At 47.2% G+C, this 22,557-nt stretch overlaps 1 protein-coding gene across 4 annotated transcripts in view; it reads left to right on the forward strand.

Annotated features, from left to right (window-relative positions):
* mapkap1 (MAPK associated protein 1) overlaps positions 1-22,557 on the forward strand; it is a 247,585-nt gene that overhangs the window by 82,599 nt on the left and 142,429 nt on the right. For all 4 annotated transcript variants that reach the window (XM_078426340.1, XM_078426341.1, XM_078426343.1 and 1 more), the window contains one exon: positions 19,404-19,576. In XM_078426340.1, the coding sequence (XP_078282466.1) occupies positions 19,404-19,576 (173 nt within the window). The remainder of the gene's footprint in view (positions 1-19,403; positions 19,577-22,557) is intronic.

Below are 22,557 nucleotides of genomic sequence, written 5' to 3' on the forward strand. Positions count from 1 at the left end.
TAATAAATATCATTTACAAAACATCTTTTTTAACAAGCCCATCCGACATTTCCGGAGGTTACACATTCAATACAGGCATTTACTTGCAAATTTACATACATTTACTTACATTTACAGACATTAACCCAGTATCCCTTATTCTGCCCCCCCATGTCCAGCAGCGGAAAGACCCTAGACTGTGGTCCTCCCCCACAGGGCCTTGGCGTTGGCTGCACCAAGCTTCAGTGCGTCCCTCAGCACGTACTCCTGCAGTCTGCAGCGGGCCAGTCGGCAACATTCCTTGACGGACATCTCGCTCCGCTGGGAGGCCAACAAGGCTCGGGCAGACCAAAGAGCGTCTTTCACCGAGTTGATGACCTTCCAGCAGCACTCGATGTCGGTCTCCGAATGCGTCCCTGGGAACAGTCCGTAGATCACAGAGTCCTCTGTGACGGAGCTGCTCGGAATGAATCGTGACAGGGACCCCTGCAGACCTCTCCAGACTCTCTTTACAAATCCACACTCTGTGAAGAGGTGGGCCACCGTCTCCTCTCCGTAGCAGCCGTCCCGAAGGCAGCGTGCGCCGGTAGTGAGGTTCCGGCGGTGCAGGAAGAATCTGACTGAGAGGGCTCCCCTCACCGCCAGCCAAGCCAGGTCTTGGTGCTTGTTGGTTAGTTCTGGCGATGAGGCATTTTGCCAGACAAGCTGGGCAGTCTGCTCTGGGAACCACGCCACAGGATCCATGGTGTCATTCCCCTGCAGTGCCTGCAGGACGTTCCGTGCTGACCACTGCCCGATGGACTTGTGGTCAAAGGTGTTGGTCCGGAAGAACCTTTCCACGAACGACAGATGGTTCGGCAATGTCCAGCTGACTGGCACATTGCGTGGCATCTGCGCCAGGCCCATCCTTCGCAACACTGGGGACAGGTAGAACCTCAGCAGGTAGTGGCACTTGGTGCCCACTTGCCTTGGATCTACGCTCTGCCTGATGCAGCCACACACGAAGGTGGCCATCAGGATGAGGGCGACGTTGGGCACGCTTTTACCCCCGTTTTCTGCCGACTTGTGCATTGTGGCTCGTCGCACCCGGTCCATCGCCGACCCCCAGATGAAGTGGAAGACGGCCCGGGTGATCCCCTTGGCGTAGGAGGGAGGGACGGGCCACACTTGCGCCAAGTACAGCAGCCCCGAGAGCACCTCACACCTGATGACCAGATTTTTCCCCGTGATGGAGAGGGAGCGCTGCTTCCACAGCTCCAGCTTCTTCCCCACCCTGGCTATCCGCTCCAGCCAATTCTTGTTACACGCCTCAGCCTTCCTGAACCAGATCCCCAGCACCTTCAAGAAGTCGGGCTTGATGGTGAAGGGGATGGAAGATCGGTCGGGCCAGTTGCCCAAGAGCATGGCCTCGCTCTTCCTGCGGTTTACCCTGGCCCCCGTGGCCCCCGTGGCCAACTCAAACTGGTCGCAGAATCTGGATCCGAGCAGAAGACGGCGACATCGTCCATGTACAGGGAGGCCTTGACCTGAGTGCCCCCACTGCCTGGCAATGTCACTCCTCTTATGCTCGCATCCTTCCTGATGGATTCGGCAAAGGGCTCAATGCAACAGACGAACAAGACAGGGGAGAGAGGGCAACCCTGCCTGACTCCAGACCTGACGGGGAAGCTGTCTGATTCCCACCCATTAATTTGGACTGCACTACAGATATCAGTGTAGAGCAGGTGTATCCACTTCCTGATTCCCTCCCCAAAGCCCATTTTGGAGAGCACATCCCTCATGTACGTGTGCGATATCCTGTCGAAGGCCTTCTCCTGGTCCAAGCTGACCAGGCAGGCATCCACCCGTCTGTCCTGCACGTAGGCAATGGTGTCTCTCAGCAGCACCAGGCTGTCTGAGATTTTCCTGCCAGGTACAGCACAGGTTTGGTCCGGGTGGATCACCTGTCCCAGAGCAGACTTGACCTGGTTGGCGATGGCCTTAGACAGGATCTTGTAGTCTACATTCAACAATGTGATGGGTCTCCAATTCCTTATGTCGTTCATCTCCCCCTTCTGCTTGTAGATCAGGGTGATGGTGCCCTTCCTCATAGAGTCTGACATGCTGCCGGCTAGAAGGATGTCGTTGTACACTTCCAGCAGGTCCGGGCCCACCCAGTCCCACAGAGCCGAGTACAACTCTGCCGGTAAGCCATCGCCTCCGGGAGTTTTACTCGAGTCAAAGGAACGGATGGAGCCAGTCAGCTCCTCCAGGGTCAGTGGTTGGTCCAGACTTTCCCGCTTGCTGTCGTCCAAGACTTCCGTGATGGAGGACAGGAAGTTCTGGGAGGCGGTGCTGTCTGTGGTCCTTTTATCGTACAGATCCTTATAAAGGGATCTGCAGATCCTCAGCATGTCTGCCTGCAAGGATATTACCGAGCCGTCCTCCTCCCTAAGGCTTTTGATCACAGAGCTCCCCCTGTGAACCTTATGGAAGAAGAAGCGTGAGCACGTCTCATCCTGCTCAACATGGCGGACCCTGGACCGGAAGATGATCTTGGAGGATTCAGAGGTAAAGAGCCGAGCTTGCCGGCCCTTCAACTCTCTCAGTTCCTCCCTCACATCCACCGCTCTCTTCTGTAGAAGGAGCAGTTGCTGCAAATCTGTCTGGAGTTGACACAATTCCCTCTTACTCTGTCTTGCTCTCTGAACACCTTTGGAGACGAAGAACTTCTTGATGTTCTCCTTTGTTGCCTCCCACCAGAGTGTCGGGGAGTCAAAGAGGGGCCTCACAGTTCTCCAACATGCGTAGTCCCTCTTTAGCTCCTCAACGTTCTCCGGGGTCAACAGCTCCACATTTAACTTCCACGTCCCTCTGCCCGCCTTCCGGTCCTCCTGTAGGTGACAGGTGGCCTGAAGGAGGCAGTGGTCAGAGAAGAACACCGGCGCGAGGTTGGTGTGTCTGACCGTGACGTCCCTCGATGTGAAGAGGAAGTCTATCCGGGACCGGGCTGAACTGTTCGGTCCTGACCAGGTGAACCGCGGCTGGGCTCCGCCTGCAGGGTCACTGAAGGCGTCGCGCAGCTTTGCATCTTTGACCGTCTCCACCAGGAGTTTGGAGGTGCCGTCCAGTCTGTGGTTGGCACTGCCGGATCGTCCAGCCGCATCGATGATGCAGTTGAAGTCACCGGCCAGAACGAGCGGTCTAGACGTGGCCAGCAGCGGTGGGAGCTGCTGGAGGTCGGCCAACCGCTTGCTCCACATGGATGAGGCATACATATTAATCAGCCGGAGTGGAGAACCACGGTACATTACATCCACCACCAGGAGACGCCCCCCCACCACCTCCCTTACCTCAGTGATGGTGAAGCCCCCTCCCCGCAGCAAGATCCCCAGACCGGACGCGCGACAATCATTGCCCCCCGACCATACCGACAGTCCGTGGGGCCACCATCGCGACCACCTCCGATAGCAGCGAAGGTGTGGCCGCCCGCACTCCTGTAAAAAAGTCACATCCACCTTTACCTTGGCCAGGTACTGTAAGGCGTTTACACATCGCACAGTGCTCTTCACACTGCGCACGTTTAGAGCAGCTACTATGCAAAACCTTATCAAAGGCCTTGCTGAAGTCCGTATCGACAATGTCTATGGGTTTGTCCTCAATACCTCATCTGTAGGGAAAGGCTGAGAAAATTAGAAAATTCCACTGTTTTCATTTCCTCAGTTAAAATATTATTTATTTGAAATGCCTACTGCTTAATTTAGCTCAGTGACGATGAAAGAGTACTAGATATTTAATATGCCATTCTTGTATCTGTGAATGAACAAAACTTTTCATGTACCAATTGGAGGTTAGTTAATAAAATGGGATGAAGTAAGATGAGCAACTCCAGCTGAAAATGCGTAACTTTATGGAATAACTTCATATCAAAGACATTTAGACATGTACATTGATGAGAAAGGTTTAGAGAGATATTGCCCAAACAAGGCAGGTGGGACTAGCAGAGGTGGGGCATTTGGTTGGCATGGACACTGGGCTGTCGGGCCTGCTTCCGTGCTGTATGATTCTGACTCTATAACTAGCATTTTCAATATCTCAATCTAGTCAGAGCTACAATGTCCTCCATAATGTTTGGGACAAAGATCCATCATTTATTTATTTGAGATTTGTAATTTAAAAAAAATCACGTGGTTAAAGTGCACATTGTCAGATATAAAGTCAATTTTTATACATTTCGTTTTCACCATGTAGAAATTACTGCAGTGTTTATACATAGTCCCCCCCATTTCAGGGCACCATAATGTTTGGGACACAGCAATGTCATGTAAATGAAAGTAGTCATGTTTATTATTTTGTTGCATATCCTTTGCATGCAATGACTGCTTGAAGTCTGCGATTCGTGGACATCACCAGTTGCTGGGTGTCTTCTCTGGCGATGCTCTACCAGGCCTGTATTGCAGCCATCTTTAGCTTATACTTGTTTCAGTTTTCTCTTCAGCATATAAAAGTCATGCTCAATTGGGTTCAGATCGGGTGATTAACTTGGCCACTCAAGAATTGACCATTTTTTAGCTTTGAAAAACTCCTTTGTTGCTTTAGCAGTATGTTTGGGATCATTGTCTTGCTGTAGAATGAACAGCCGGCCAATGAGTTTTGAGACATTTGTTTAAACTTGAGCAGATAGGATGTGTCTCTGCATTTCAGAATTCATTATGCTACGACCATCAGCAGTTGTATCATCAATGAAGATAAGTGAACCAGTACCTTCAACAGCCATACATGCCCAGGCCGTAACACCCCCACCACCGTGTTTCACAGATGAGGTGGTATGCTTTGGATCTTGGGCAGTTCCTTCTCTCCTCCATACTTTGCTCTTGCCATCACTCTGGCAATTCTTCTGTCATCAGCTGAGAAGGTCTTCCTTGGCCTGCCAGTCCCTTTGCGATTAGTAAGTGCTCTCTTTCTTCTTAATGATGTTCCAAACAGTTGATATTGGTAAACTTAAGGTTTGGCTGATGTGTCTAACAGTTTTTTTCTCGGTCTCGTAATGACTTCTTTGACTTTCACTGGCACAACTTTGGTCCTCATGTTGATAAACAGCAATACAATTTTCCAAAGGTGATGGAAAGACTGGAGGAAAGACTAGGTGCTGGCTGAGAGCTCTCTTATACCTGCATTAAGGAGGCAATTAAACACACCTGAGCAATTAAACACACCTGAGCAATTAAACACACCTGAGCAAAAACCTGTGAAGCCATGTGTCCCAAACATAATGGTGCCCTGAAATGGGGGGACTATGTATAAACACAGCTGTAATTTCTACATGGTGAAACCAAAATGTATAAAAATACCCTTTAATAAAATCTGACAATGTGCACTTTAAACACGTGATTTTTTTCTATCACAAATCTCAAATTGTGGAGTACAGAGGGAAATAAATAAATGAATGATGGGTCTTTGTCCAAAACATTACGGAGGGCACTGTACCTAAAGGGCGAATTTAGAAATGGGACAAATATTGTCCTTGAGACAAGGAGTTGCCATAATTGTTGTAGAGGAAATGTGTAGGAAGGAACTGCAGATGCAGTTTTATATCAAAGATAGACACAAAATGTTGGTGCAACTTAGCGGATCAGGCAGTATCTCTGGAGAAAAAGAATAGATAACGTTTTGGGTGAGAATTATGGTAGCGTTGTTTCGAAAGGTGGAATTTCAGAGACTGAAAAGTATTTCGGATAGCTTGGAGAATTGCCAAATCTTACCTATTGTGAAAGAGAAAGCAGGTTTTTGAATGTCTTGTCGAAAGGTATGGAGAAGATTACTGTGTGTTAATTCAGTCCTTGAACTCGGAAATGTGACATTGTAAATAGTAAGTGAGCAAGCTGAAAGTCAGAGGTGGCTCGGATGCAGCAGTGAAATAAAAAATTGAAATGCAGCAGGATAAAAATGACAAAGGGTGGTGCCTGATAGAATTCGAAGGACAAGATCATCACTGACTTTTTGGATGATTCATGACAGAACTACTGGGATCTTGCATCAGTTTTATTTTGCAGTTTTTAATTGACATAAATTTCAGCCATAATATTAAGTAAACAGCTGAAAGATGGAGCGAGAATTGATTCAAAGCCTTGTTTACTACTTCATGACTAATGAAGTTTTCTGAAATGTCAGTATTGATATTTCAGGGCCAGAATTTGTGAAATTGCCCATGCATGATGTAATTTTTCTTGGAATTTTCTATTTGCATATGAGACGTGTGGTGTAAAAGAGATTCTTTCATTTTGACTGATGACCAAGTGCACAACCATCTGAGTAAAGTATGAACTAACAATGGCATTTGGGATTTTAAATAACCATTATTCTGTAAATACTGAAAGAACATTAGAAAACCCCACATTTTTAAGCCACTTCATCCTGCTGGTGATTTTGGTCATCTGGTCTAATATCTCTCATATCTCTAATATGCCTCGGTGTCAATTTTTTTTGGGTGCGCTCAGGAAGATGTGCATGTTGTTTGTGGCATATTTTCCAGTAGGTTTGCATCAACTGTGCAATAGCAAATACCAGAATGATTGAAGAGTTACTGTCAATCAGCATCATTGAAGTGCAATGGGTATACGTTACACTTAAAAACAGTCTACTGAACAAGCATGGGGAATAAAAACTACTGATGAAAGTTGTGTATTTCTGAAAAAACTGCAGTGAATGGAGGATCATTGCAGAAAATTGATCTGTATGTAGGTATGTAGGTTAATTGGCTGGGTAAATGTAAAAATTGTCCCTAGTGGGTGTAGGATAGTGTTAATGTACGGGGATCGCTGGGCGGCACGGACTTGGAGGGCCGAAAAGGCCTGTTTCCGGCTGTATATATATGATATGATATGATATGATCTGCGTAAAACCTGTTACAGTCAAACTAAGTTGATTTAACGGTGATATTACTGTCCCCGGCCATAAGTTTGTCCTTGTATGCAGCCTTATACGACGTATAAGACATTGACTGGTGGTCGTGCACAGTTGTCAGGCAGCATCCATGGAGGGAAATGGACAAATTATTACTGTGTTCTTTGACTTTAACCTTTTCACGTGGCAGCAGAAACCTATCTTAACAAAAGCTTGAACTTTGTGGTTTGAAGAGTAGAGATCTAGTGGGTAGGGTGAGGAAATCAAATTTAAATTTAGAATTGTGTTTAATTGTAGATTGCCCTTTTAACTTTGCTACACTGACAGCGAGCATAAACCTCAGTAAGGCAATTAAGTTCAATAAAATGGCTCCACTCCACATGAAATGGTCAGTTGACCTATTTCCACAAATTAATCTTTATATATTTGCCAATTAACCCTGCTGTTACTATTTGTCCTGCAGCCTACATTGATGCTTGCCTGCTATTTGACCCCATTGCCAATTTGTTCATGAAGCACATTGAAAACTTGTGTATGAAGAGTAAGCATCAATGTGAATGCAACGAGAAAGATTTGTTTCTTGCTTTATTTCAGTCCTTGACATTCCCCAAGTAATGAATTTGGTACTTTAAATTGTAGTATTTAAATATCACTACTGTAGGTCCTTTGGTTTTATTTATTTCTGTCTTACAATTTTACCAAGCCAATTGGCCTACAAACCTGTACGTCTTTGGAGTGTAGGAACAAACTTGAGTTCCCAGAAAAATCCCATGCAGGATTTAGTCAGGATTAAGCCTGTGTCTTTGGCATTGTAAGGCAGCAACTCTACTGCTGTGCCACCGTTCCATTATTTAGGATTTTTCTTTTAAAGTTCTACTTGGCATGCCCCAAATGAACCATGACATTGTGGCGGCTCCCAAGGGTCGGGCCATACTTCTACCGACCCCTCGGCACGGGAATGGACCAGTCCAGGGAGGCGGTCCGGTCGGTACCAGGTATATAAGGACAAGGTTTTGGGCGCGAAGCCATTCCGGCAGACTCGACCCGTTTGATAACCGAGGTACAATAAAATATAACGTCCCCGAAATACCTGGCTCCTTGCCTTTATTTCGGGCCTTTATCGACGCGCCACATTGGTGACCCCGACGGTCCATTCATATTAGGATGGGCACAAGAGCAAAAGCCGACCGCCCGTCCGGCTCGCAGGCCGACCAGGCCCCAGTTGTCGACGCGGTAGGAATCAAGCTCCCGACCTTCTGGACCACCCGGGCTCGCGTTTGGTTTTACCAAGCGGAGGCCCAGTTCCAGCTGCAGGGCATCACAACTGATAACACCCGTTTTTTCCACCTGGTGGGAGCCCTTGACCAGGACACGGCCGAAGAGGTAACGGAGTTCCTCCAGGACCCCCCGGCCCACGATAAATATGAAGCCCTTAAGGAGCTGCTGCTCCAAACCTACGGGCTAACCCGAATGGAGCGGGCCGAAAAGCTCCTCCACATGCCAGGCCTCGGTGACCGGCGCCCATCTAGCCTCCTGAAGGAGATGGTCGCGTTACTCGACGGGCACAGACCGTGCCTGATGTTTGAGTACACGTACCTGCACCTGCTGCCGGCCGACATTCGCCTGCAGCTCACAGACGCCTCCTTTGATGACACCCGGGCCCTCGGCAGGCGTGCGGACGCGCTGTGGGCGGCGCGCCGTGATGACGTCAGTGTGCTGAACGTCACTCGAGAAGCGCCCGATTTTCTCCGGTCGGGAGGGGGAGCTGTGGAAGGAGTGACAGCTACGTCCCGGAGGCCTGTGAGATCGCCTCCGGTGGCCATTGCGGGTCGTGCACCTGCAGTCCCACACCAGCAGGCTCCAGCCAGCACCAGCAGGAGGTACTGGTGTTATTACCACCAGCGCTGGGGTGCGGCAGCCCAACAATGCCGCCAGCCGTGCACGTTTCCGGGAAACGCCGGGGCCGGCTGCCAATAGTCCCCGCGGCGGCCGGCCAGATTCACCGCCTCTTCGCCTGGGATCGGCGCTCCGGGGGCCGCTTCCTCGTGGATACCGGTGCGGAGCTGAGCGTCCTGCCCCCTTCGCCGCTGGACATTTGTTCTGGGAAGCGGGGGCCAATCCTCACCGCGGCAAACGGGAGCCACATTCAGACTTATGGCGTCCGCACGGTCCACATCATTTTCTGCGCCAGTCATTTCACGTGGCAGTTCACAATCGCCGACGTCTCCCAGCCGTTGCTCGGGGCTGACTTTCTGCGGGCTCATTCTCCTCGTGGACGTCAGGCAGCAGCGCTTGGTCCACTCCGCCACAATGGAGCCCATTGCGCTGCGGCTGAATGAGCCCATTATACACCCGCTGTCGTCCGTGGACTCCCATTTCTCTCGGGTTCTGGCGGAGTTTCCCGATATTATGGCCCCGCAATTCCGGTCGTCGACCCCCAAGCATGGGGTGTTCCATTATATAACGACTACCAGCCCACCCCTCAACGCACGAGCACGCCGACTGCCGCCTGAGAAGCTACGCCTGGCATGAAAGGAGTTCCGCACGATGGAGTCCTTGGGGATCGTCCGCCCTTCCAACAGCCCATGGGCATCCCCACTCCACATGGTCCCCAAGGCAAACGGGGGCTGGAGGCCTTGCGGGGATTATCGGCGGCTGAACGTCGCTACCGCCGAGGACCGATACCCCGTGCCCCACATCCATGACTTCAACGCCCATTTGGCTGGGGCCACGATATTTTCGAAGGTGGATCTGGTGCGAGGTTACAACCAGATCCCGGTCCACCCGGAGGATGTACCCAAGACGGCAATCATCACGCCGTTCGGACTCTACGAGTTCGTACGGATGCCGTTCGGCCTCAAGAACGCCGCGCAGTCATTTCAGCGGTTAATGAACGGCTTGTGTCGCGGGCTGGGTTTCCTATTTGTCTACCTTGACGACATGTTGGTAGCCAGCCGCTCGCGGCAGATGCACTGTGCCCACCTCCGGCAGCTTTTCCAGCGGCTCAGCGAGCACGGGTTGGCTATAAACCTCGCCAAGTGCCACTTTGGCGTGGCCACAATCGACTTTCTCGGCCACCGTGTGTCTTCACAAGGAGCGATTCCCCTGCCGGACAAAGTAGACGCCATCCGCCGGTTTCCCCGTCCGTCCTCGGTGCGTGGCCTGCAGGAGTTCGTCGGCATGGTGGCCTTTTATCACCGGTTCCTGCCATCCACGGCCCACATCATGCGGCCGCTATACGAGCTGCTGGCGGGCAAGCGTAAGAACGTCGTGTGGACCGACGAGGCGGTAACAGCCTTTGACGGCGCGAAGGAGGCCCTGGCTCGGGCTGTGCTGCTGGTTCACCCATGGGAGGATGCCCCGACAGCCCTTACGGTGGACGCCTCAGAGTTGGCGGTTGGTGCCGTACTGGAGCAACTCACGGACGGGGGTTGGCGCCCCCTGGCCTTCTTCAGCCGGCACCTCGACAACGCCCAGAGGAAGTACAGCGCCTTCGACCGCGAGCTCCTCGCCCTGTACCTGGCCGTTCGTCACTTCCGCTATTTTCTGGAGGGCCGCCCATTCACTGCTTACACGGACCACAAGCCGCTCACGTTCGCACTGGCAAAGGTCTCCGACCCATGGTCCGCCCGACAGCAGCGCCAGTTGGCCTACATATCGGAATTCACCACCTCCATCCGCTTCATCGAGGGGAAGGAAAACCGGGTGGCCGACGCATTGTCTCGCCCCGCCATCAATGCCGTTTTAGAAGTGGCACCCGGCATTGATTATTCTGCCCTGGCGGAGGCCCAGCTAACGGACGGGGAGATGCCCGCCTACGGGACTGCCATCTCTGGCCTCCGCCTTGAGGATGTTCCCCTCGGCCCCGGAGCAGCGACGATACTATCGGATGTGTCGGCAGGTCAGCCGCGCCCCATCGTCCCGGCCGCGTGGCGCAGGAGGGTGTTCGACGTGGTCCACGGGCTGGCTCACCCATCCATCCGGGCAACGATCGCATTGATAGCTGCGCGGTTCATGTGGCATGGTCTGCGCAAGCAGGTTGGCCACTGGGCCCGCACCTGCATTCCGTGCCAGACGGCAAAAATTCAACGCCACGTCCGGGCGCCACTCCAAGGGATCGGTCTACCCTGCCGCCGTTTCGACTACCTGCACGTGGACATTGTGGGCCCGCTCCCGCCGTCCCGGGGCATCACCCACCTCCTCACGGTGGTGAACCGCTTCACGCGGTGGCCGGAGGCCATACCACTGGCCGACACATCTACAACCACATGCGCTCGTGGGTTGGCCGCGCACTGGATTGCTCGCTTTGGGGGTGCCGGTGGTCATCTCATCGGACCGGGGGCCACTGTTCACCTCCGAGCTGTGGTCGGCCATGGCCCACCTGTTGGGCGTGCGGCTGCACCACACCACGGCCTATCACCCGCAGGCAAACGGCCTGGTGGAGAGGTTCCACCGGCAGCTGAAGGCAGCGCTGAAGGCGCGTCTCTCCGGCCCCGACTGGATGGACGAGCTACCATGGGTCTTGCTGGGCATCCGGACTGCGCCCAAGGAAGACCTGGCTTCATCCTCAGCGGAGCTCGTCTACGGGTCCCCGCTCACGGTGCCCGGGGAGTTCGTGCCCTCGTTGCCGGGGCGAGAGGAACCGCCCTCATCCACCCTACAGCGCCTCCGAGAGCGAGTTGGCAAGCTCGCACCCGTGCCGACGTCCCGCCATGGGACATTCCGCCCTTACGTGCCATCGGCCCTCCGGGACTGCGCCTTTGTGTTCCTGCGCCGTGACGCCCACCGGACGCCACTCCAGAGGCCGTATGAGGGCCCGTACCGGGTGCTGGAGCACGGACAGACAACCTTTGTCTTGGACATGGGGGGCCGGCCGGAGGCCGTGTCAATTGACCGCCTGAAGCCGGCCCACTTAGACATCGACCAACCGGTGCGGGTTGCCCAGCCTCGGCCACGAGGTCGCCCCCCTTTGCGGGTCCCACCACCTGTCCCTCCAACTGTGCCTCCGCCGGCCCCTCTGTCGACCGATTACCGTACGCGGTCCGGTCGGGTTGTGCGACCACCAGTGCGTTTCGTGCCTCCGGCTCTGGGGGGGGGGGGGGGGGGGGTACTGTGGCGGCTCCCAAGGGTCGGGCCATACTTCTACCGACCCCTCGGCACGGGAATGGACCAGTCCAGGGAGGCGGTCCGGTACCAGGTATATAAGGACAAGGTTTTGGGCGCGAAGCCATTCCGGCAGACTCGACCCGTCTGATAACCGAGGTACAATAAAATATAACGTCCCCGAAATACCTGGCTCCTTGCCTTTATTTCGGGCCTTTATCGACGCGCCACAACATTCTGTGTTCTATTTCATTACATGGAAGAAATGTGACATTCTGCCCTTCATGTATGTGCAGCTTATTGACTTGAATAAATACTGTTAAATGGATTCAGAGACACCTCGATTTTGAGTCATTTTCACCATGTTTTACACTATTTAATGCATTTTTGTTAAGTTGTCACTGAAATTAGCTATCTCTCAATGTTTTTTGTAGAGGAAGAACATTTCATTTCCATAGAAATGTATGTGATGGATACATTCTCTGGATCCATCACTTTGGAAGTGTTTTCACTGTTTTTAAAGCAAATGTAAAATGTGCATCGAGCAGTTTGCATAATCAACATTGTGATAACTTGCTTTTTGTGGTGTTGGTTGAGAACAAATTAGGCCAGGATGCTTGGATTTTTTTTTGTATTGTCTTTCCCTCTATAATGTCATAGATTATTTTATCCCCCTGAGCAGATAGTCAGGGTTTCGTGTCCCTTTGGTTTCACGTCCCTTTGGTTTCACGTCCCTTTGGTTTCACGTCCCTTTGGTTTCACGTCCTTTTGGTTTCACGTCCCTTTGGTTTCACGTCCCTTTGGTTTCACATCCCTTTGGTTTCACATCCCTTCCAAGAAAGGAGAGCGTTGATGTTGCTCACCTTCAGTATTGTATTGAAATCTCAGATGTGCATTTATACCTGGAGTGTAGCTGGAAACCTGAAACGTCACCATTTCCTTCTCTCCAGAGATACTGCTTGTCCCGTTGAGTTACTCCAGCTTTTTGTGTCTATCTTTGGTTTAAACCAGCATCTGCAGTTCCTTCTTGAACATGATCCATATCCTTCCATTCTCTGCACTTCCATAAGCCTATCCAGAAGCCTCTTAAATGCCTCCTACTCCTCCACTACCCCTGGCAACGGAATTCAGGCCCCCACCACTCTGTGTATAAAAAAAACTTGCCCTGCCCATCTGCATTAAACTTTTCCTCCTCTCACTTTGTAGCTATGCCCTCTAGTGTTGGACAGTGCTGGAAAAAGTTCTGACTGTACCCTATCTATGCCCTCATAATTTGATATACTTCTATCAAGTCTCACCTCAACCTCTGACGTTCCTGAGAAAACAATCTGACTATCCAACCTCTCCCTGTAGCTGAAACCTTCTAATCCACGCAGTATTCCGGTAAACCACCACTGCACTCTCTCCAAAACTTCCGCATCCTTCCTGTAATGGGGCGACTGGAACTGCATGTAATACTCCAATGCGGCTTAAACAAAGTCCGATAGAGCTGCATCTTCACTTCTGTTTGAGAAGATTTGTTCAGTAAAGAACTTTTGTTAGTTAGAAAGAACCATTATGGATGAACACCATGGTTTTGAAAATTACAAATCAGGGGAAATAAGGAAGCGGTGAGTAATTAAAGACAACTTGGTTTGAGGTCTGAAAAATTGAAGTTGGAAAGTTTTTAAACTGGTTATTTATTAATGATCATTTCTCCTGCACTGGAATATTTCTACATCACATAGAAATATATTGACAGTTGAAAATACTTTGGCCTTTCCAGATATTAATTTAGTTAAATAACTACAGTCGTCGTCAACAATATGATGTAAATGTTTGATGCCTTATAATGGCTTTTTTAAATGGCTCAGCAATTGAATGTTATGAAATACTTGGTTCTTTTTAGTAATTTACAAGAGTATTAATGACTGTCCTGCAACCTCTATATAGTGATACATCATCTGATAATGGATTGAAAAATATGTTTCTCCAATAGTATTTGATTAAATCTTTACATCGACATTTAAGTCTTTGAGGAGCAACCTGTTCTCCAAGGATTAATAGAGTTTGGAATGTGTAATTCATTCTTATGGTGATAAAAATCCTATTTTAACATTTAAAGCTTATTGATTTTTCTAGAAAGTGATTTAAAGAGATAGAAGTTTTTAAAAATTACATTTGAACCCCTCTGGAATTACTTGGCAATGATGTTGTGTTATCAGTATGGAATAGATCATGTAACTGTGAATTATTTATATGGCCTACATCTTCCCAACATTGGTTTTATCTCTGCATTGTGGATGAATGCTCATTTTCTGAATCACAAGCATACTGTTGTTACTTTCATTTTTTATTGCCTGAATAGCTTGCTATATATAAAGGATATTTTGTCTCGTTCATGATGGTAAAAGTAGTTTAATCATGTACAATAATTTGAGTTATTCAGAATTTTGCAGTGCAGTATATTTCCCTGGGCCTTTTGAAAATTGATATTTGAATAGATCTGCAAAATAAGAGGGGAAAAATATGCAGCACCTTTAGAAATGTTGATTGGTGTTCTATATGGGGCACTGTATGGATTATCTATGATGCGGCCTTAGAAACATAGACATAGAAACATAGAAAATAGGTGCAGGAGTAGGCCATTCGGCCCTTCAAGCCTGCACTGCCATTCAATATGATCATGGCTGATCATCCAACTCAGTATCCCGTACCTGCCTTCTCTCCATACCCCCTGACCCCTTTAGCCACAAGGGCCACATCTAACTCCCTCTTAAATATAGCCAATGAACTGGCCTCAACTACCTTTTTATTCACAAAATGCTGGAGTAACTCAGCAGGTCAGGCAGCATCTCGGGAGAGAAGGCCTCAACTACCTTCTGTGGCAGAGAATTCCACAGATTCACCACTCTGTGTGAAAAAAAACTTTCTCATCTCGGTCCTAAAAGACTTCCCCCTTATCCTTAGTAGGAACTTTATTCACTGGACATCTCTTTAAATAAATAATTCAAATTTGCTCTTGTGATTTTGGGATCCCATTTTATGTTGTGTGTCCATGGACCTCAAGTACTAAACAGGAAATAAATTGAAATTATCCTGACTACTGGTTTGAAGGTTCCAGAATTGAACAGCCTTAATAAAGAGTTCAGTAGTGAATTAACGTGAGCACGGTGGCCATTATAGCAATGGCAAAATTTGACATGGATTTCTTCAGAGGCTGTCATTAAAACAGCGGGCCAAAGACTATATGACAAGACCTTTACCTCTGCCTCATGTGATAACTGACACTGATACTCCCAAAGTGATACTCTGTTTCCCCAAAATAGACATTACAGTGACTTTTGCAATGATTTTGAATGGCCTGAGTGAAGGATGTTGCCTTGTAATTCATCATTCAAAAAGATCGTATTTTAGTGAATTCACAGATCAACAATTTTCAAAGTATTAACATTTCAGAAATGGTGTCGTTTTTGGTGCTTTGAATATGTGGATCAGTGCAATGCTAATTTAAAATATTAATAATTGTCTACTATACTGTGCAGTGTACAAGGTGTCACATCTAATTTAGTCGGTCATCAAATGGTGTTTGAGACAATAAGCAGCATGCGTCCACTATCATGTAGATACTGTTGAGTGCAGACGATTGTTCCACTTAGTACTTCAGATGTAAAAAATGGCTGTTAACAGTGACGAGTAAATGTGGCTACTGTTTTACAGATTATGTTTAAAGTGCCTCTTGGAAATATCTGCAGTGTTCTGAAACATTAGACTTCCATGCTGTAGTGTTTTCTTTAACCTGATTTTATCTTTCTGCACTGGAAGCACCCTGTGGTCCACTCAAACTTCATTGGATTAGATGCACTGAGCAGTAATGTGGTTCATTTCTTTCCCCTGTAGCTCTTTTTTTAATGGAGATTTTGGGCCGTCGGAGAGGTTCTTAGTAGAGATGTGTTCCTCTACAGGAGAAAACAGTTGTGGGGGAAAAAGCGGGCTGCATTATTTACCTGGCAGAACTTAACATTAGTTCAGTTTATTGTCATGTGTACCGAGGTACATTGAAAAGCTTTTGTTGCGTGCTAGCCAGTCAGCAGAAAGATCATGCATGATTACAATCAAGCCATTCACAGTGTATAGATACATGATAAGGGAATAGCGTTTAGTGCAAGATAAAACCAGTAAAGCCCGATCAAAGATAGTCCGAGGGTCACCGGCGAGGTTAATAGTAGTTCTGGACTGCTCTCTATTTATGGTAGGATGGTTCAGTTGCCTGATAACAGCTGGGTAGAAACAGACCCTGAATCTGAAGGTGAGCATTTTCACACTTCTATATACCTTTTGGTCGATGGAAGAGGGGAGAAGAGGCAGTGGCACGGTGCGACTCATCCTTGATTATGCTGCTGGCCTTACCAAGGCAGCCAGCGTGAGGTATAAATGGAGTCAATGAAAGGAAGGTTTTGTGTAATGGTCTAGGCTGCGTCCACAATTCGCTACAATTTCTTGCAGTCTTGATAGAACTGTTCCCAAACCAAGCTGTGATGCATCCCGATAAAATGCTTTCTATGGCACAAATGTAGAAGTTAGTGAGAGTTGTTGGGGAGATGCCGAACTTCCTAAGGCTTCCAAGGAGGTAGAGGCGTTGGTATGCTTTGTTGGTCGTTGATTCAATGTGGGTGGTCCAGGAGAAGTTGTCGGTGATGTTTACTCCTAGGAATTTGAAGCTTTCAACCATCTCTACTTCAGCGCTGTGAACACAAACTGGGGTATGTGTACCACTTCGCTTCCTGAAGTCAATTACTATCTCATGAGAAAGCTCTGGCAAAAAACGCCACACATTTTCTCTGTTTAAGAGAATGATGTACATGACTTCAAAAAATTCCAGATAAATTATGGTGGTGAATTAATGTGGAGCTGAAAAGCATACTGAAATACTGTTGGAGGGGCCATTTCTAGTGTCTGATTCTCCAACTAGTGATCATGTCTGCTGTTTGTACATGTTTTGTTCATCAACTCCCCCTGGGTTAACCATGGCCAACATGAGGGTACGCTCTATTTGCAGTGGATTACTAACATTTAGAATCGCATGTGTGGAATGATGGTGGAACTAGATTCAATATTACTTTTTGGTTAGAGATTTAGATGATCAATTGAAAAGAAAAATCATCAAGGCCATGGAGAAAGAGCAAGGCAATTGACATATTTTGGTTAACTGTACCATAATACAATACAATATCCTTTATTGTCATTGTACAAGTACGACGAGATTTTGATTGTCGCTTCCATGTCGATGCTATCAAATCAAATATTTAAATAAATCACGGCAAACATGTAAACAACAAGGGGGGGGGGAGGAAAAAGAAAAAGGGGATCGAGGTAAAGTGCAAAAAAAAAGGTCGTGCAGGTGGTCAGTTGTGCCAGATGACCCTGGGGGCAGAGACAGATCATGGCGGGCTCTCAGCACGCAAGCACAATTGGACATGCGGGTGCACATGTGCAATTCTGATCTGTATGAACCTCTTTTAGACCCTCCTGACAATTATTATCACCTATCAAAGTTGCCTAAAACTGGTATTGATGGTTGATAGCGATGAGGTGGGGGTGAGTGGGTTTATGACCACTACAACATTACAAATACAATATACTATTATGCTCTTAAATTGCAAATGTACATTGCTTGATCCTGACATTCTCACTTGTCTTGTTAAGTCAGGTACCTGATTGATTGTGTGTTGGTTTTCTTTCAGGTGGAGGTCAGAATGCCCTTTTTAATACTTACTTTGAAGTGTGACTCTTGAAACTAGATCTTCTGATTGGCATTATTATATTGCTGGGAGTATCCCATTTACGTACCTTGTTAAGCAGAACATTTATTTTAAATGTGTTCCTGCTGGTATTAAAATAACTGATTGGAAAATCTTGACTCTGAACTCAATTAAAATCTATTTTCATTTGGTGAAAAAGATTCTCTGCTCTGCAGTGATTGATCTTGCTGCTTTATTTATATATCATTTTAATGTGGTGTCTTCCTGGTTAATGACAAAATCCAATAGTTGCATGTGATGTAATCTTGAAATTGATTAAAAGATCATTTACAATTTTGCAGTTTTAGATTCTTGGATTTTGTTAGGTTGTGCTATCACCCTCTATTGTCATTTAATTTATTGTCTTCTCGTCTATTAGAAACCTGCCCTTGTTCTCAACTCTGCTCCCTGCTGTTTTTCTGTCCCTTTCTTAACTTTGTCATTACAATTCTGTTGAAAGATAATCAACCTGAAATACACTGATGTCTCTCGCTGTAGATGCTGTTTCACCTGTTGAACATTTCCAGTGTTATATTTTGGCTTTGGTTACATGTGCATTTGGAATAGGTGTAGACCCCTTTAGTCCCCTAAGCTTACTGAAGCAGTTAATGAGATCAATTATTTTATGTTCTCCAATTGGTAGGCTGTGATTAGTGGGGTACTGCGGTGATTGGTACTTGGTGGTCCAACTATTTGCCATTTATGTGAACAGTTTGGCAGATTTGTTGCTGAACTGCACTTAAAATGAGATAGAAAGTAGGGAGTCAAAAGCTTCAAGGGAATTTGGACCACCTTTGGGCAAGAAACTGGTGGACACAATCTAATGTGGCAAATGTGAAGTTAACCATTTCAGTGCATAAAACAGAAAATAATAATTGGTAATTTTTGATATTCAAAGAGGCATAGTACATATGTCACTGGAAACCAACCTGCAGGTGCACCCAAAATGTTCTGTCAACCTTAATTAAGAGAAATTTTGTGGCCAAATGAAAGATGTCTTACTGAAAGTAGATGAGTGGTAAGATGGCACCTGAAGCTGTGTTCAAAAGGGGATTCTTGCTGTAGAGTGAGTGCAGCAAAGGTTCACTGGACTGGTGGCAGTGGTGGTAAGTTTGCGACATGAGAGATGCATCAGATTATATTCTCTGTAGGAGAGGAGATGTCATTGAAACTGTGAAGAGTGATCAGTGAGAAACAGTGAACATTGCCAAATGCCGGAGAATGTTTCCTTCCCGAGAGATGCGAAACATGTCTCAGAATGAGGAAGGCCATTTAGGATTGAAATAAGGAGAATTTCTCTCACAATGAGCAGCAGAATGTCTGGAATTATTTACCCCAGAGGGCAGTGGAGGCTCAGCCATTGAGTTAATTTAAAATGGAGGGTGATGGATTTCTGGGCATTATAGTGGAGAAAAATGGTGTTGTGTGAAATCACCCACAAGCTTGACAAAGGGCCAACTGCAACAGTTATTTATTTTATTCTTATGGCTATGATAAACAAAATATTCTACTCCGCCAGTTGTTCTGATTTAGGTGTAAGATGAGGTACACCCACTGTAGTCAGCTCATTGATATTCAGAATAAGTGTTTATACAAAGTGTACTCCCAAATGAATCGTTCTCGGTTTGACCTCTTATTTTTATTTTTTCCCTCCCACAGGGCCACATTGGGACCACAGCAACCAAAAATATTGATGTCTACCTCCCCATGCAGACAAGCCAAGACAAGATGCAGCCAATGACTGTGGTGACAATGGCAAATGCAAGAGTTCAGGATCTGATTGGCTTGCTGTGTTGGCAGTACACCAGTGAAGGACGTGAACCCAAGCTGAAGTAATTAAAACACCTTATTTCCTTTATGCTGAATGTGTTCCTCTTCCCTTTTGTTATCATGTCTTGCTCCACAGTGGAATCTGCAGGTGGTCCTTCAGCACGGTGGAAGATGTGCAATATCAACAATCAAAGCTTTAAAATGTTTTAGGAAGCTTAACAGAGTTGCAGGATGCTATAGAGATTGGCTGGAATACAATCGGTGCTTAGTTTTAGAGTATCAGTTTTAGAAATACAACATGGATATAGTTCCTTCTGCCCACTGTGTCCACACTGACCATCGATCACCCATTCACACTCATTTCATGTTATTCCACTTCCTCATCCACTTCCTACACATAAGGGGTCATTTTTAGAGGCCAATTAACTTACACACATGCACATTTTTGCGATGTGTTTGGAAACCAGAGCACCCGCAGGAAACCTATGGAGTCATGGAGAACATGCAAACTCCAAACAGAGGGCACCTGATGTCAGGATTGAGCCTGGGTCTCCAGCGCTGTGAGGCAGCAGTGTTAACAGCGGTGCCTCTCTACCGACCCGAGTGATTTTGAACATGACAACACGTGTTTAAAATCTATTGCCTTGTCACAGGAGCTAATATACGATGGGATGATAGACGAGCAGAACCCAGTGACTTACAGGCAAGTCAGAATTTATTGAAATCCAGTTTATTGTACTCCTAAAGGAGGGGATTGAAATAATCAGAGATGCCAAAGCATGAATAAAGGCTTAATTTGCACAAAATGGAAAATGTGAGTTCAACGAGATCAAGGCATAGGGGAAGAAAGCAGAATGAGATACTGATTTTCAATGATCAGCCACGGTCACATGGACAGGTGAAGTAGGCTGAAAAGGCCTGCCACTAATTTCAGCGTTTGTTGTGGGGATGACAGGTTCTGTTTTTCCAGTAGAATGGAGGTTTTTTTTTTCTCAGGCAAGAAATTAATTGAGGAGAATTGTTTAGGCCCATGGCCTTGGCTTTCACAGGTTTGCTGGAGCATTGGTTGAAATCAGCTTTGGAGAATTGTTGGATGATGGGCTTCTGTGGAGATTGGAGGAGGCTGATGTCCATTTAGAATTTAGCCTTTAGAAATACAGCATGGGAACAGGTCCTTTGGCCCACCGAGTCTGTGCCGACCAGCTCTCTCTGATGCACTATCTTACACACTAGGAACAATTTACAATTTTACAATTTATAATTAACAGAAGCTAATTAACCTACAAACCTGTTTGTCTTTGGAGTGCGGGAGGAAACCGGAGGACCCTGAGAAAACCCACGCAGTCACATGGAGAGCATAAAAGCTCAGTACAGACAGCACCCGTAGTCAGGGTTGAACCTGGGTGTCTGGCACTGTAAGGTAGCAACTCTACTGCTGCGACACTGTGCCGCCCCACTGTCTTTTTCTTGATATTCTTGCCTGAATATGATAGCAAACACTTCATTTTGGCTTTCACACACACATATGCGTTGTCATTGTGTAGCATTTGTCATATCTGGTTTGTCATTGTGTAACATTGTGTCATTGTGTAACATTTGTCATGTTTTTCATCAGCTCTCACCATTTGTGACTGGATCTTTGATCTAATCTGTGGATTGTTACATTTCTTGGCTCTGTCTATTGCATAATATTTTTGTCGACCATGCACCTGGTCCTGGGTGGGTAGCTTCAGGCTGCGCTAAATGGCAGATCCTCGTTCCCATTTACAGATTGTGGTGAAGGGAGTTTTGGTACTAATTGCCACAATACCCTCCTGGTAAAGAAGGGAGGAACAGCCGATGCAGGAATGGGGAGGAAAAAAAGCAACTGCTGGAGCAACGTGACAGATCCAGCAGCATCAGGACTGAGAATAGAGAAACTGGAAGAAAAGGATGAAATCCTTAAAGACAAGGTGGAAAGAGGTGTAGTCAAAGTAGATGTGGTAGTTGGGTTTATACTAAATGTCAGTAGTTTCTTGAGATGGAGATGCCACATCCAGAAAAGGAATGTTCCAAATAAACTGGTAAGGGAAGTGACACCACTGTCGATGGATCAATTCTGGGTAATGATAAGTTAGAGTATAGGAGGGAGATTGATAATCTAATTGGACCATGACATAACCGCAACCTTGTACTCAACGTCAGCAAGACCAAGAAGCTGATTGTTGATTTTAGAAGAGTAAGAACTGTCTTCACCAATTGGTTGGCAGTGGAGAGAATCAACAATTTTTGGGCAAAACATTATGACCTGATGAGCCAAAACATTATGACCACCTGCCTAATATGCTGTTGGTCCTCCGTGTGCAGCCCCATACGCAGCAGGGTGCGATGCACTGTGTATTGTGACACATTCCTCTCGTGACCACCATTGAGATTTTCTGTGACTTGTGCCACAGGAGACCGTTTGTCGGTTCGGACCAAACGGGATAGCCTTTGTTGCCATTGCGAGTCATCGATGAGCCTTGGGCGCCCAACACCCTGTCGCCGGTTTGTGGTTTGTCCCTCCTTGGACCACTGTCGGTAGGTACTCACCACTGCTGACCGGGAGCACTCCACAAGCCTTGCCGTTTCAGAGATGCTCTGACCCAGTCGTCTGGCCATAACAATTTGGCCCTTGTCAAAGTCGCTCAGGTCTCCTGCCCATTTTTCTTGCATCCAACACGTCAACTTCAAGAACTGACTTCACTTGCTGCCTAATAAACATAGCACAAAAAGTAAGGAAATTTGTGTTTGGTAGATTATTTCTTTGTTGTAACAATGCTTCTTGGCAATAAATCTTATACCGTTGGAAAGCCTGTTTATTTCCCTTTTAAATGGTGCCACATTTGTAAGGAACATGCATTTGTGGGATGAGCAGCAGAGCTGAGTATGTGGGTTGCGCCCATGAAAAATCTGCCAAATCTTCTCTGCCAATGCCAAGCAGCGTATTCTGCCATTGACTCTTGTTCGGTGTTGTTTGGTGGATTGGATGATTGAAGTCTGAAGAAACAAGACATATTGGCAA

Source organism: Rhinoraja longicauda, chromosome 31 (assembly GCF_053455715.1).
Source record: "Rhinoraja longicauda isolate Sanriku21f chromosome 31, sRhiLon1.1, whole genome shotgun sequence".
NCBI classification, from domain to species: domain Eukaryota; kingdom Metazoa; phylum Chordata; class Chondrichthyes; order Rajiformes; family Arhynchobatidae; genus Rhinoraja; species Rhinoraja longicauda.